The 16,695-nt window shown below is 28.7% G+C and overlaps 1 protein-coding gene across 1 annotated transcript in view; it reads right to left on the reverse strand.

The window, feature by feature from the left end:
• The window catches only part of LOC129969235 (leucine-rich repeats and immunoglobulin-like domains protein 3), a 94,854-nt gene that overhangs the window by 22,158 nt on the left and 56,001 nt on the right, over window positions 1–16,695 (reverse strand). Inside the window, exon 2 of the mRNA XM_056083696.1 lies at window positions 1,955–2,495. Coding sequence (XP_055939671.1) covers window positions 1,955–2,493 — 539 coding nt within the window. The 5' untranslated portion in view covers window positions 2,494–2,495. The remainder of the gene's footprint in view (window positions 1–1,954; window positions 2,496–16,695) is intronic.

The raw sequence follows: 16,695 nt of genomic DNA on the forward strand, positions 1-16,695 counted from the left end.
TTGGTGATCAGAGTTTTATTTTCAGAAGCCAGCATCAACATAGGCATTTCATAAGATTTTTTCCAATTGATTGAAAACAAAATTTGTGACAGAACTATAATTCTAATCACAAGATTATAAACCAAATTTTATTTATCTAAGTCGTTGCATTTTTAAATCATTGCGCTTTCTTGTATGCCAACAGACTGTTTGGCCTTTGAAGAATTTGAATAAAAATTTAATGCAGATTTGCATTTTAGATGCTAAAATGGGGTTACAAAATTTATCTTTCTAGGTTAATACGCTTTGTAGTTTTTGTATTCATTTGTATTCGAACAGATAAACATTTTGCGAATGGTTTCTGTCAAAAATTTGATAGAAATCGATAAATCTGGTATAAAGTCCACATCAAGACTACATCAAGTTTCAACCGTCTAGGCATTTTTAAGTTATCATATTAAGAGACAAACATAATTTCAAAAAGGTACTCCTCGGTATCAGGTTTGAAATGTGGAGACTCAGGCTCGCAGGTTTGAAACGTGGAAACTCAGGCTCGCAGGTTTAAAATGTGGAGACTCGTCAAAATCTCGAAGAATTTTTAAAGTCTCAGGAGAATTTTTTTTTCTTTTGACATTTACAGTACTTGCTCTTTTTGTACTTCGTAGAATAGAAAGTAAAAAGCAATAAAGCATTGAATCATTAGCAGTTAGATGGATAATGCATTACTTTTCGCATGTGATAGTAATATTACGTTTCTTGATTTCAATAAAAATTTCATGAAAATTAAAATCAGATTGCCCAAAGAAATTTTGGTATCTTTTAAGCATATAAATTGTCAGGTTGTGTGAGTTACTTGGCGGTCTGTTCATTAAGTAACAGAATCCGATTAGGCTCCTGTACACCACTTCTTTGACAATTAAGCGACTATATTGATGATGTCACATCAAATTCGGATTCTGTAAATAGAAATAAGTGAAATGTAGTTTTATTTCATTCTACCCCATAAACAAATAACGTGGATCTGCCAACTATGTGCAAAAAATTATAAACAAAACAACGTTAAATAAAAAAAAATGACACAAACTATCCTGCTCAATCGTTGTATTATTATTAAATGTAGCACAGAATTAGAAATATTATTATAATATTTGAAATGATGAATTTAACCAAAATATCTAGGCGAGAAAATTTTTAAAGTATAATAGATTTACTAATTGGAATTAAGATATAGTATTTGATGTATATTCAATTATTGCTAATTACATCGCATTTTTAAAAAATAACAGAATAGAGTATTGGCAATGTTTAGATTAAAGTCATTGTCTGGAATTGATCAAATACTTGCTCACTAACAACTGGAATTGTAGGAGCTTTCATATAGTTATTGAATGCATTTTATATCTTACCGGGTCTAATATACCTATGAAAGAATCTTTTCTCTTATTAATAAGATGTTGACAAGTACACGTACCAACGAAATCCGTAAATGCAACTTATATTTTTTAAAGCAATATTAGTTGCCAAACAAACAATGGAAAAAGCATATACTATTAACTATCTATAGAAATAATGAAATCTCTTAAATTTCATTGCAACAATGAAATGCAATGTTTACATTACGCATGAAAATACTTTATAAATTGTCAAAATCAAGGGAAAATTTCATTTGTGCCATTTTAACAGTTAAATTGGTATTATTAAAAGGATAATTTTTTGAATTTTGGGATGGTTTAAAAATTATATATGTGTGATAATGATATCAACTGAAAAAGCCGGATTTAGCTTAATTTCAAATCAATTAAAACTTCGAAAATAACGCTCTGAAGTACATGTTTCCATCCTCGAATTCTTTTTGGTTTAATTCCTGTAAAGTACCATCACACCGGCTCACTTTTACTACTAGCAAATATAATGTAACTAGTTAAGTGTCAATAATAATTTTAAAACAAAGAAAAAAACATCCAAAACAACGTACCTGATCTTCAAAAGATTATCCGCTAGTTTCAGTGTAGTCAGAGGTAATCCATTGAAAGAATTGTCGGGCACATCAGTAATTCTATTCCTCGACAAGTCCAGCTCTTTAAGATTGCTCAGTTTCTTAAGCGATTGTGATGGCACTTCTGTCAATTCATTTAGCTCCAAGTTCAAACTACTAAGAGTCCTCTCTAAACCTTGAAATGCATTCTCAGATACTACCTTCAAGCCCACATTAGACAACTGTATCCCCCGAACGTCAAGTCCAGAAAAGGATCCATCCTCTAAAGTTGTTATAGATCCGTTGATCACAGCTAGCAAGTCCAGCGGCGGTTTCGATTGTAGGGCCTCCACCAGATGAGAAAGCTGCACGGAACTACATTGTACAGTCAGCCTCAAGTTGCCCCCAGTGCCACAAACGCAAGGGACTTGTAGATCGTTGTACTGCGGAGGCCAGTCGCAGGACCCCTGGCATGGGACCACTAACAGAAGCGTCCAGCAGAGCAGGCAACAGCAAAATGTGGTCCACAAGGAGAACATGCCTGTAAAAGAGTATAAACATGAGATTTGTGTCATCGTGGTTTTGCTTCGGAGGCTATGTGGGCGCAGCGACCTTGTCACACTTATGAAGTAACTCAGACGTACCATTCGTTGACTTTTGCGTACGAAGGCAGATGAAAAGGTCTCTTATCTTCCCCACAGAAAAAGTCAACGTTTTGAGAAACGCCTCTTTTTATAGAAAGAAAAAACAAGGCGTCTACCCAATAGCTCTTCTTTAAAGAAAAAGCTTTCTGTTTCGAAGAAACTTTCTTTCTAGAATTTTTTAGTTCCTAGTGAGTCTCAGCACTTTAATTGGAAAGTACCTTTTTATAATAAAGAACTTATGGAAGAAAGTACTTTACTGATAACATTTAACTGATTAACATTATTATTTGATAACATTTAAACATGATGATTTCAAACAAAGTTAATTTTTAAAAAATAAAAATAAAAATTGATTTTAAAAAACCGTTAATCATGAAAAACATAATTTTCCCCACTTAAGTTTTGATTCCCTATCTGTCAAAAGGCTAAATTATTTTAAAATGCCTTTTGCTATGTATCTTAGAAATTAGGGTTTCACCTTGAGGACTACCTGCAGTAAAATCAGAAAAGTTAGGGGTTCCGTAGTTACTCTAAAAAAACATGACTTTTAATTAAATTAAAAAAATTAATAAAATAATTCAATTTAGAGATTTAATAAAACATAAATTAATAAAATAATAATTAAATTTATTTAATCAATATAAATATATTTTTAACTAATATTTCAAATTTATTGCTTTTTTGATATATTGCAGTTCGGCATATTTAAAACTTATGGTAAAATTCTACATGTAAACTGCTATAAATTTAAAATTTAAATGAACAATTTAATTTGGCAAAATATATTTTATTAAAAATATCTATTTAAAAGGTGCTTAGTTTTTAGGTAAATTTCAGACATCATACAATTTTTGTTTAGCAGATACTTTCAAGACTTATTAAATAATCACGACTATATCAATCTCTAACTGAAAAAAATAACAAATTTTAAATAATTCATCATAAATTTTAAATGATTATCGATTTTCTCGAAATAATGTATATATTGCATTTAAATCTTCATTTAATTCAGTTTTAAAACATTTGAAAAATTTCATATACAACAAATTATTTTCAAAACATGAATTAAAAAATTACAATATAATAAAGAATGTTTTAATCAAATACAAGATATGATAAATCAAAATCAAATGAAAGTGCTGCAACATTCTGAATGAAAGTATTTCGATTTTACCGAGCTTAATACTTTTAATTATTAAAATTTGCGACATCAGAGGTCATTTGCATCCATTCAAACAGGATGTCCATCAAAAAGAGTAACTAATTTTAAAAACTTTTAAGAGAATCATTGACGCGTCTCATCTCCAATGTCCACTAAATTGACCTCCAACACAAAACGATTCCAGAAAGCGAAAGTTGAAAAAGATGGCGCCATTTTTTTATTCCACTTTTTAGAACCGCTTGATTAACATTCAGAAATGCAAACCAAATAATGCTGACTGATTAATGAAAACATCGGATGTGAGATGCGACACGATAGCGAATACAGCCCATCAACTCAACTCAACTCTATCATTAAGAAAAGAAAGAAAGTAGCAGTAGATTTTACACCTATTGTTCGGTGGGAGAAAAAAGAATCCCTGGCGGTGAATAGAAGAATGGAAAGGGTTGAGATGTCGTTTTAGATTAAAATGTGTGTAATTGTCATAGCACGAGCCACCGATCTTGAAAATTAAGGACAAGGCTGTCTTTTGAATAATTTATTCTCAATGGGTGTGTTTCTTTTTTTTCTCTTAAAGAAGCGTAGATAATTCAATGAATCGCAGAGTAATGAAATTTCAGCTTAAAAGTCAATGAATGAAATGAGTTTCTAGAAGGATAGTAAATGCTGGGCATACTACTATCAAATTAAAAGCGGCATTGGTCTTATTAAAATACGAATGTATTGTATCATATTTCGCATTTCAAATTGTTATATTATCCTTTCACAAATTAAATGTTAAAAGAGGTTTGTCCTGAAATTTAAATTTTCTTCCAAAACATATACAACGAGTAAGAATTTGTTATTGACTGTTAAGTGAAAAATATTCGTTCAATAATTAGCTTTGAATAGAAAAATCCATTGAAATTATAGCTTTCGTATTTAAGAGCATTATAATCCAATCTTCTTATTTTTTAATATCTTTAATTGCATTTTAACAGAAAATTTTAACAAAAAAAAATTCAATGAATCGATTTAATACATAGATGTGGCATTTTTATTCAATATTTCTATATTTGTACAAAATTGCAGCAGAACTTAAACAAAATCTTGTTTGCATATTATGAATGCAGAAAAATGTTTTTTTTATAGTTAAATTTTTAGTTATTATAGTGTAAATAATTGCGTCAAGTTATGCAATTATCGATGAAAACTAACAAGCATTTTATGGATTATTAAAAACGGTATCAAAGTGTGTATTGTTTGTTATAAAATTTTAACCAATTATTATCCGTTTCACAACAGAATATCTTTGAAAGTTTGGAAGAAAACAGCATTATATTTTTTTTTCTGTAAGGTTCTTCAAGTCTAGTCGCAGTTGCAGTTTTTATTTTGAAATTTTCTTCCAATTTTATAATTATTCCCAATTCTTTTTCAATACTTTTACTTTTTTTCTTTTCACGTATGAGCCTTACTTAGGTTCTCCGACTTCTTGTACAATGATAAAATTATTAAAACACAGAAAATATTTGGTCAATAAGTCATTAATGCAAGGAATAAATCAGGGGATAAATCAGCAATGATTTAAGCATTATGCAGTAATATACAAAGCATATTATGAAACCCATCTTTTAAAAAGTAATCAGTTACACATTTTCCTACTTTCTTTAACTTAATAAAAAAAATCTTAAAGATTTGAATTAAATTCTTGTTTAGAATACTTTATGAATATGAATATATATATATATATATATATATATATATATATATATATATATATTTAATGAATGCCTACACCATAGCCTCGTTTATCTACAAAAATAATACTGCGATAACTAAGTGAACATAATGAAACAGAAAAGAAAGTTATATATGATAAAATATTAATACAATCCTATTAATTTATGATTAATGGAATTTGCATTTTTACAATTTTATTCATCTAGAAACTAAGCTAACAGCATTTTTAATTGCCCATTTTGTGTCGCCTCTTTTTGTCCAGTGTTCCTAGCAACTTCTGGTAGCTGCCTTGTCCAAAATTACAAATACTTTTATGACAGAGTTGCATATTCGGACACAATCACTTGTTCTAAAAATGAACAACTTATCATCATGCATACAAACTTAACATAGGTAGCAACGCTGGGAAGTCTATTTTTAATGAAAATAGGGAATATTTTTTTAATTCTGTATTCCTAATTTTAGAACAGTTTTTTTCCATAAAATCGTTTGAATTTGGTTTCTACGTTCATACTTTTGGAAATTAAATTAATTTTTTAATATTTTTTATGGTTGTATTATTTATGTTTTAATAAAATTTTAATAAAAGTTAAAAGCTATCTTCTCAAATTCTAAATTTTAGTAAAATCTTTTTAAGAAAGACTTATAAATTTATATCTAATTCACATTTTCCATTCCAATTTGATATAATTATTTCTCAATATAATTTACTATTCTTGAACACAGGATAAGCAATCTGTACTCTTAAAAAGATTTTCTATTTTTTTTTAATGCTTTATAGTGCAAAAAAAAAGCCTAAGAATTACATGCTGTTTGTTAATCGAGTTCCAGTATTCAAAGAATGTTGGAAATGTAGCTTCGTTCAAGAGATAGACAATATATTTTTGTTGAAGGCAAAATTTTGATCAAATCATTTTATAACCTTCCAAATAAGTTGAGATTTTGCTTCACACTATTTCTTAGGCACAAAACCGTATTTCTTCCAATTTTTAAAACAATTTTGCTTTTAATTGATATATTTTTGCTTCTTAAGGGTTTTTTCAATCTATTTACAGCAAAAATTTAAGATTTTAATATTTTTCCAAAAAAAAAAAAAAATCACCCCAAACGTAGTCACGTATCTTAAAAGAATCGATTTAGAACAGATAAAAATTCAATAACATACATACAGCGGAAAACAAATGATTGATCACAATGCCAAAACTGCTCATGTTCATATGTATATATTTCAGCTATGATAAATAAATAAAAAATAATATCTTTTATGTTTTTAGATTTTTAGAACGAATTAATTAAATAAAAATTTCTGGAAATGTAATGATTGATTAACAAACAATATAGGTACGAACATCTTCGAATGAAATATTTTCTTTAATTCTTTAACTATTATGGTATTAAAATTTCCGAATCCATTTGCATACAAAAGTTGCCGACTCATAACATTTGAATATTTAAGACCATTCTAACCTTGAAATATTCTCATGAAATTGACCTAGAATCACTGCATTCTTATTTTGTTTCGAACAATTTAGTCATCATTCATTGAAGTTTATTCCAGCTGCTTGTATGAAGAATCGGCATTTCGTTAGAGACCATAAAATTCGAACTATTTTTTGTTCTGAACTGAAAGGAACATTGGACAATGAAATGAATATTAATGAAGAGTCATTTTATTATTTGAAATACAGTAAAAAGAAAAAAATAGGTTAACCGTCAGAAATTACAAAGATTAAATATTTCTTTCCTTTTGGACGCTTTTTTTTTTTTAGTTTTGAATAGATGAAAGTCAAAGAATATCAGAAATGATATTCATTCCAGTTTAATTTGAATTCCTAGAATAATCAGAAACAACATATTTGGAGAACTAGGTTACTTTGTATGTAGTTTTTTAAATAAATAACTTAAACATGTGTATTCAGAAACAGGAAGTTTATAAATTGTATTCTTTTTCTAAGAATGTTTTGCCTATTTATATTCATTTGGTATTTATTTATGGTTTCAGTAACATTTGTATATCAAATCTTTTTTAATAGTAATTTTGGAGGGACAAATTTATATTCCAGAACATTTATCATAATGAATTAAAAAATAAAGATTAAGAAAAATCTACTTACTAATACATTAATAAAAGCATGTTTTGAAAATCTTTTTCATTAATCTTATGATATGCGCAAAACAAGAGTGTTTGAGTTAAAAGTACCATACAAATTACCTTTTTACCAAGAATTCATTATTGTAATAGCAACGAATTTTCGTATTACATCTAGTAAGAATCAAATACTTGATAGGTTATTGGATTTAATAAGCCTGCTGAATCAAAATTCCAGGAGGTTTCCAGTGTATAATGGGCGTTTGGAGCATATTTTCTGCATGAAAAAAATACACGGAACTACTAGCTGTTTTCAATTCTTATTTTAATCAGTGGGAAACAAAGGAAAGACATTCAGTTAGCCTCAAAAAATATCGATCTAGAAGACGTTAACTTTCAAGTGTGTAAGATTTCCATTTCAGAAAAGAGGTGTGTATTCCATTTGCTGAGTAAAGTATACTTAATGCCACACCTTACCTGTTAAGCAACAAGGTCATGTCAGCCGATCCTCAGAAAGCTGACCTCGCGAAACTACTTTCATTGCGTTACTTTTTTTTCATTTATCTAATATATCTGTATCAGTAAAAGTAGCGATAAGTTAAATGAATCTTCCTAAATTTCACATATCGGTATTAGTATTTCACAAACCAGTTGTGGATAATTTTTAATCTTGAGTTTGCTTAAGCGGTCAAAATATAATTAAATTATTCTAGTATAGAAAAAGAAAAGAAAGTTAACAAATAAAAGATTGGCGACCAAATGTAGTTTGAATCTGAGATCTTGAATTAATACGAGCTGAAAGGGAAATGAACCTTGGTGTTATTATCTGATTCCGAAAGAGAGAGTTATCTTTAATCAGTTCTAAGAAGAATTTTGATAGGGATATGGCCACTCATGTAATCTTGAAGGACGTACGATCTAATATGATTTTGCACAGTTTATTTATTTTTAATTCGAAACTAATAGTATCAACTTTTGATCAATTGTTTTATTTCAAAGTCAAATAAAACATTCTTTCATCTGATTATTGTAAATCTTTCTTGTCTTTTAAAAACAATAATAAAAACTGATTAGAGAGTCTCAAAAAAGTAATAAATAGCAATAATTTAATGCAGTATATTTCGATGAAATATGGTTTTATAGGAAAGCAATTTGAATGTAAATCTGAATCAAACGGCATGCAATCATACTTCATTAAAATGACTTGATTAGTTCAAAAGAATGCTTTAATTGCTCGAATATATATATTTAAAATAACTGGTAAAACCAACAGTTCTCCGAATCCAAATGCAATTCCATTTTCTTCCATATTCATTTCATTTGAAAATTCATGAGCCTAGACATGTCATAAAAGTTTACCTGCTTCTACCACTTACCATTCCCGAGAGAAATCTTAAGCCCAAATGAGCTTCTTTTCTGTAAATTCACTATGAGGGGGGGGGGGGGGAATCACAAGAGTACTCAAACTACAAGCCTGTACAAACGTTGTAAAGTTTTACTTAGTATATACTTAGTTGATAATTTGGTAATTCAACATTCGTCATCAATGTTGGCCTGACTTCCAATTCTAATTTCGATAGATATCACTAATAAAAACTAAACAAAGTTCTAAATTTCAATAACTAAAAGAATTCAACAATTCATTTCGCTTCTTTTCAAACATAGCTAAACAATACGAATGCTCCCAAATATAATTTAAATTAAAACCTTCTTTTATTATTCTTTTATTGTAATAAGCAGTATCTTATCAGAATTGGTTGACATGGAATTTAATACTACTAATATGATGAGCGAATATCTGGTTGTAGAAGGCGGTGTATATCATATTAAATTCACATCTGCTATCCAATGTAATCCTAAAATACCTATAAAAAATTTGAAAAATTTGAAGTAGGTGCATCAGACCAGAATAAGATTTCCAAAAGTATTAAAGAAATCAAGGTAGTAAATGAACTAAGCACTTACATCTCATACCAATTTCACCATTTATTTAATAGCATAGCCTGTCAAACAATATTGTGCGATATTATATTATTCAATATTTAACAATATTATACAATATTGCGAATATTGTTTAATACCATATAATATTATACACTATATATGTTCTTCTAGGGAAAAAATTAAATTATTAATTCTCTACATTTTATTATATAGTAAAACTTTAAGCATTAACAATAAGAAGAGATTTCCCATTACAAAGATAACGCAAATGTTTATAATTCGAAATAGCTTTTCTACTCGAAATATACTTGGAATTGTAACCATCGAACTAGTTTCTGAAGTATATATGTTCACATATATGAACCATAAGTTTCTTTTTGATGTTTAGCTGTGTTTACATAGTATCCTTCGATTACTATTATTATTATTCATTGTATCAATTGAACTACTTCGATTGCTGATTACATAAAAGTTGACGAACATGTTGCCACAATCTAATGCTTATTCCTCTCTTTAGGATTGATTTTAGTAAAGAAATAATTTACTTGTATAGTATATTAAATTATATATGGAATAATGTTTACATTCTTCATTAGAAAATATGTTATAAGGTACACTTTAACACTCTTTTATGGAAGAGGTACTCTGTCATAACTATTCATTAACCATTACAGAAAATTGTAATAGTAATGAAAATAATTTGCATACAACATATGAAATGATTTATTTTCTAATTGCTACAGCATATAAATACACGAAGGTGTTTTAATACCAATAAAAAAGAAATTAAAAATTAACAATAAAGATATTTTCGACCACTCATTTGTTATTTTCGCATTATTATAATACATGATTATGCGAACGAAAAGATAATCAAGATTTTTCCCGCGCTTTTAGGGATTAAATGCATTTTAATATTGATGTGCACATTGTTCCTTGTCTACTTACAACAACTTTTATTGATTAGAATCGATAGACCGGTTATTAGCTCATTCTCTCCCAAGAAAAGTAAGTGTGATGTCAGATTTATTTATTGCATCTTACTCTAATCTCTTCTACCTCCCAAGATTTGTTTTCTATTTCACTTCCGATTAAAATTAAATAGGGTTTAGTACATGATTAATTCGTTTGATAACTAGTTGTATACAATACATGATTGGACTTCAGGAGCCAGCTTAAATGATGATATCTCACTCAAATATATAAATAGAAACGTATTTAAAAATCTAACAATACTTTGGCGCTTTTGATTACTATTTTCAGATTAAACGAAGCTTAAATGTGTATAACTTACATAGTGACCTAATTTTTCTACTCATTGAAAGTGAAATTCATTAGAAAAAAGTGTTAAAGAGAAATAATAATAGAAAGAAAGCCATCTTCTATTTCTTTACCAGTAACTATTACACTCACTGAACAGTTCAGTGGATATGAAACAAGAATAAAAGACCGCTGATTAATTCAATTCATTATAGATACTATATAAATAGCTAAGAAAGTGAAAGAATTCAATTGACTCGCTTAAATCTGCATCGCCAATTTAGGAACGCATTGTTCATCGTGCACCAGAAGAAAGGAAGTTACATCGCAGAATAATACAAAGTGATAGGCTGCCGTTTTTACATGCGGATGTGACGCCATGGAAAACGAAACAAATTTAATTGCATATTTAAAAAAATTAGGAATATTTGTCATTACATCAAAGAGTGATAAGTTTTTAAAAAGTTATACGAATTTCAAAATATTGTCAACGACAATGAATAGAATTGTAATTTTTTTACAGCAATAATTATTTTTTACAGCAATTATTAATTTGTAATTAATTTGTGAGCATTTTAATTAATTCATTTGCATGTTGTTAGCATAAGAATATTATCTAGACAACAACCACGAATATTCACCTTCTCGAATTTTACCTATTTATTCCAAGTAAAAAATATTTCAGAAATAAAATATTTGACTTAAATTTGGGATAGATTTTTTATAAAAAAGATATAAAATGTTGATATTTTGAGATTTTTGCATAAAATGGATGGGGGAAAAACACTTACAAGAATATTTCAATTAAAAGCCGAAAGCATTTTGAAAATTTTAAGATTTGTTTTTGGTTAAAAAAAAGTATAAAGTAGAATTCTTGTAGTTCAAAAATTTATCAAACGATTTATTCAAAATTTTGTTGATAAAGAATATGTTACATAGTTTCTAAACTAAGAAAAAAACAATATTTATATCCAATTTTTAAATATTGGACATCGTCTGATAAAAGCATGAAATTTTCAAATCTTTGTTTTTTTGGATTATTACACAATGAAACTATAGAAAATTGTTTTAAATGAAGGGATTATTTATTCTGCAGCTTAGGAATTGAGAAATAATTTTTTTAAATGTTATACCAAATTTGAATAAGAATATACGTTAAATATTAATTCAGAAAATTATTTTATGAAAAATTCCACTAAAATTTAGAATATGTGGAAAATTATGCAAAAAAGCACTAAAATGCAAATTATGCAATTATAAATAAATGCAACTTCTCAAAGAATTATTATAGAAACAAAATTAAAGTGATTTTATATTTTTAAAAGTTTTTTTAAAAATTAAGAATAATGGAGAAAAAATATTTGAAATTTCAATCAACATTTTATCATATTTACCTCCTTAAATGGTACAATTTCACAACTGTTCAGGAAATTTTAACAGCATCTTATTTTTTTTTTACAATTTCTCTACCTTTATTCCTATTTCTGCTCATTACATCCATATATTAGATTACAAACTCTTCAGTCTACCATATTCTTCTTTTGCTGCTAAAATGCATAAATTTGACTGAACATGTTTGAAGCACAAAGAACTTTACCCATATTTCCTAACTTGTGCGCCAAGAGAAAAAAACTAAGTACAGTTTGCATGAACAATGCCTTCTAACATTTTTCAGAAAAAAGTCGAAATGGTATTGTTTGAGTTCAAACAAATTTTAAGATTTATGCTTTTAAGAAAAAGACAAAAGATGACAGGCAAAAAGACGTGATATCTGGAAACTCGCTAACGGAACAGAGTTTGTTTTCTCGTAGTTTTTCTTTATCCAGTATCCGTTCTTTGCATTCGTTCTCTGCGAGTGAACTTTACCGTGAGAACCGATTCGCTTAACTGTGTCCTGACACGCTATCTTGAAATAATTTAGCTTTTCATTTTTATGGAAAAGAAAAATCCCAATTTATCTCGTCACCAAAGCGTTGTAAATGAATATCTATGCTAGTATTAACTAATTCTGCTAAATATTCTCTCAAGCTGGTCGAGCGTAGCATCACGCTTAAAGTTTTTAGTTTGTTTCTTCAGTTCACTTGGAAAAACACGGAAATTGTCTGTTTACTTTTGTGTTTTATTGGGATTACTGGATGGTTTATCGACTAATTATAGTTTTAAGAATAAGCATTTTATTGGATAGTTTATCGAATAATTTAGGAATAGAAAAAATACGAAATAGAAAAAGCAATGCAGTTAACGATTCTGCGTTTGAATGATATCATAAAGCAAACATGAAAATTAACATATTATAAAAAAGCGCTACAGACGAAAAAGTAGATTTCAAGCATATAACAATTTAAATTTCAAAATTTATTTTTACCAGATTCGTTTAGAAACTAGCTGTTCATATATCATGTTAAAAGTATTAATTTATGTTTATTAATTAAATTTTAACACAACAAAACAAATTACCATTTTAAATTATAATTATACTGTAAACATAGAGTATTATGACTGTTTAGCTGTGCAAAGTGGTGAAATTAATTGGCGAAAAAAATTGGCAAAAGCTCTTGATTTTTATTTTGTGATATCTCTCTGCAAGGAAGGTAAATGAATGGCAGCCATCCATTGATGGCGCATCTTGGAGTAGGAACTTCTATCTTTACTAATAATAAAGATGAATGTGCGTATGTATGCAGGAGCTCCATAGGCTAATAGTTTGACCTACATATGCCAAATTTTGCAAATTAATAATTTGGAGAATATGATTATGCACCTCAAAATAATATATATATATATATATTTAATTTTCATTAGAATTTAACTAACTAAATATCTGGCTGATTTTTCACATGTTTCTGAAATATCTTTCTCAAATAATGATATATAAAAATGAATTTTTGTATCATCTTAAAATTTAAAAAATAATCTTTTCATTAATAGCAATGTAAAGGTCATTCAAATTTTTCCTGAATTTCGGCGAATTTTTAAATATTTTTTTTTCCTAATTTCGAACATCAGATTACATTGTTGCTCGGCAATTCAAATTGCTTTTAATGCTTCATTAAATGTGTAATTCGCGAGATTTTCTTCTATTGTCGAAAGAAAAGGAAGAAAGATTCTTATAATATCTATGTAGCATATAAGACGGGGGAAAAATGAAGTTACAATAACGCGAAATTGAGAAGATCGATGAATCGCACATTTGCGTTTTTAAATGCCCTATGAATATCATGGGATTGGCTTCTATTAAGAAGGTTGATCTACACAAAAAACAGATCATATGTAAGACAATTAAAATAACACGGTTTTAATGTATGACAATTTGACTGAATCATGGAAGCAGAGTTATGCCTAAACGATTGAAATGGAATTTGGTATAACCATTAAACCGGCGAACCAACCAATCACCAAAGGCAATTAGAATGAAATAAAACTTGATAAAATCAGTATAAAGGTAGGGGCAATGGAAATATGTCGTAGTTTTATTCTATATAGAATGTACATTGAATTAATGATTTCAAAATTTCTCTTACAAATTAAATACTACTTGGGGAGAGAGTAAGCGACTACTGGTGATTTATTTGGGAGTTGTGAGCTTTCATGCGATATAAAAATTGATGAAATCGATATAGTGATTAGGATTGGAGAGCCTTTTCATGATTGCCCATTAAAAAGCATACATACATTGGTGCCAGGAATAGAATTCTACATGTTTAATTGAATTTCATATTCAAATTCGAATAATTTCAAGGTTCAAGAATATATGATATTTTTTAACGTTAATAAATGACAAACGAAGTACCTTTCCTTTGATTTTCGGAGACAAAACGTTTTGTAAATATCTGCGATATCTCCATGTCAGTTTGAACTATTGGCACTCTACAGAGAAAATATTTCATAGAGAGCTGCCAAATTGGCACTAATATATTTTGGAAAACGGAATTGTGCATCTATGAGCGATTCTTTTGAAATTTTTAATTAGATTTCTTAATAAAAATGTATTTGAAGTTGGAGCATTTTCTTTACGATAACTCCCAAAAATATTATTGCACAAAATTGATTTTTACATGAATTCAAAACTTTCAACACGTTCTTTTTCATACTATCAATATAGTTATGATTTTTTCCCCTCGAATTCTGACATTTTTAAAAACATGTTTTGCATAATTTTCAACAATACTTTTCATTGTTGAAATAGTATTCCGATCGTTTTGATTGTTTCATCAAATATTTAATAATGTGATTATTTTCTCATTTTTGAAATGGGAAAATAAACAAAGATTCTGTTTATTATCAGTGCAGTTTACACGAGGAATAAGAAAGTGAAGGTATAGTTTTGCGAAATACAGCGCGCCTTTAGAAGACAAACAACAAGTTTAGTAACCTTTTTAATTGCCTAATGGAATCATGAGATTCGACTCTACTAGGAAGGGCTATAAACAGAAAAGGCAGACGGCTATTAAAATTTCACGGTCACATTTAGATGTTTAAAAATACTTTGTTGAGTGAATCATTATCTTAAGGTATACGTGAAAAGTTTAATTGAAATTAAATTAAATAAATATTCCCATAAATCCTACTGGTTCTCAGAAACATCTACTATCTAATAAAACAGTAAGGGAGATAATACTTTTCATAAAAGCAATTTTAAAAGCTTTTCAAATTGCTTATGAGATAATTGCCTTAACAAACTTCGAAAGTCTGAGAGAAATTGAGTGCTTTAATGTCCTGTCTAATTCAATTTTACAACTTTTAGAGATAAAGATTATAAAAGAGCATTTTACGAAGCATTCATTAAAAACCGGGGACGATAACGTCCGTCTCACCAAAGATTGACCGTAGTTTATTAAGCTATCTAAGATTATTTTTGCAGTGGTCCTTCAACTCTGAACAACCCCAGATGTCTCTTAAAAGAGTCTGATAACAGTTTTGAAAGTCAAGGCCGGCTACATACACGCAACAGGTACGACATCGGAATAGAAAGTACATCTCTCTACTGGATACAGGGTGAATCATTCACAGTGATTCAGCGGCAATTAGAATTCTTCAAAAGAATCACTATCTGCTCTGAAAAGTGCACGGTAAAAATATTTTTATGATAAGAATGATGGTTAGCATTCAGGTCAGATCCAACAGACTATTCATGAAAGAATTTTGGTAGCGTTTTCTGACCTTTTTACCGTAGGCGATGTAATCATGACAACAAAGATTTTCGCAATAATTTATTTCTTGATTTGTGTTTCCTATGTGGTACCTCCATCTAGTTTCTGCAGATTGATGGGAAAAGTTTGACACGATTATGGTAAAAAAAAATTGTCTGACTGGGAGACTTTTATTTTGTTTTTTGGCTTGAATAAAGATGTTTTCTATGTGGTACCTCCATCTAGTTTCTGCAGATTGATGGGAAGAGTTTGACTCGATTATGGTCAAAAAATTGTCCGACTGGGAGACTTTTATTTTGTTTTTTGGCTTGAATAAAGATGTTTTCTATGTGGTACCTCCATCTAGTTTCTGCAGATTGATGGGAAGAGTTTGACTCGATTATGGTCAAAAAATTGTCCGACTGGGAGACTTTTATTTTGTTTTTTGGCTTGAATAAAGATGTGTAAGAGATCACTATCTACTTGCTATTTCAAAATCAGTGACGAAATACCACTGTATATAAGTAGGTTTCTTAATCTATTGATAGTCCTAGCTCAAATTTTCATTTCAATTTTAACACCATGTCTTTGCCAGTAATTTTCATTTCATCTTAACAGTAGCGGATTTACAACTGTGTAGTGGCTGGAGGTCGTTGTATTAAGAAGAGGCCGTAGCGAAGTCAATGAAAAATGTATTATAACCTTATTTGCCTCTCCATAAAATAAATCTGTAAAATAATACAAATTTTATGGATTATAAAATAATTGGATAATATTAAAACTTTGTTAACTAT

Source organism: Argiope bruennichi, chromosome 5 (genome assembly GCF_947563725.1).
Source record: "Argiope bruennichi chromosome 5, qqArgBrue1.1, whole genome shotgun sequence".
NCBI classification, from domain to species: domain Eukaryota; kingdom Metazoa; phylum Arthropoda; class Arachnida; order Araneae; family Araneidae; genus Argiope; species Argiope bruennichi.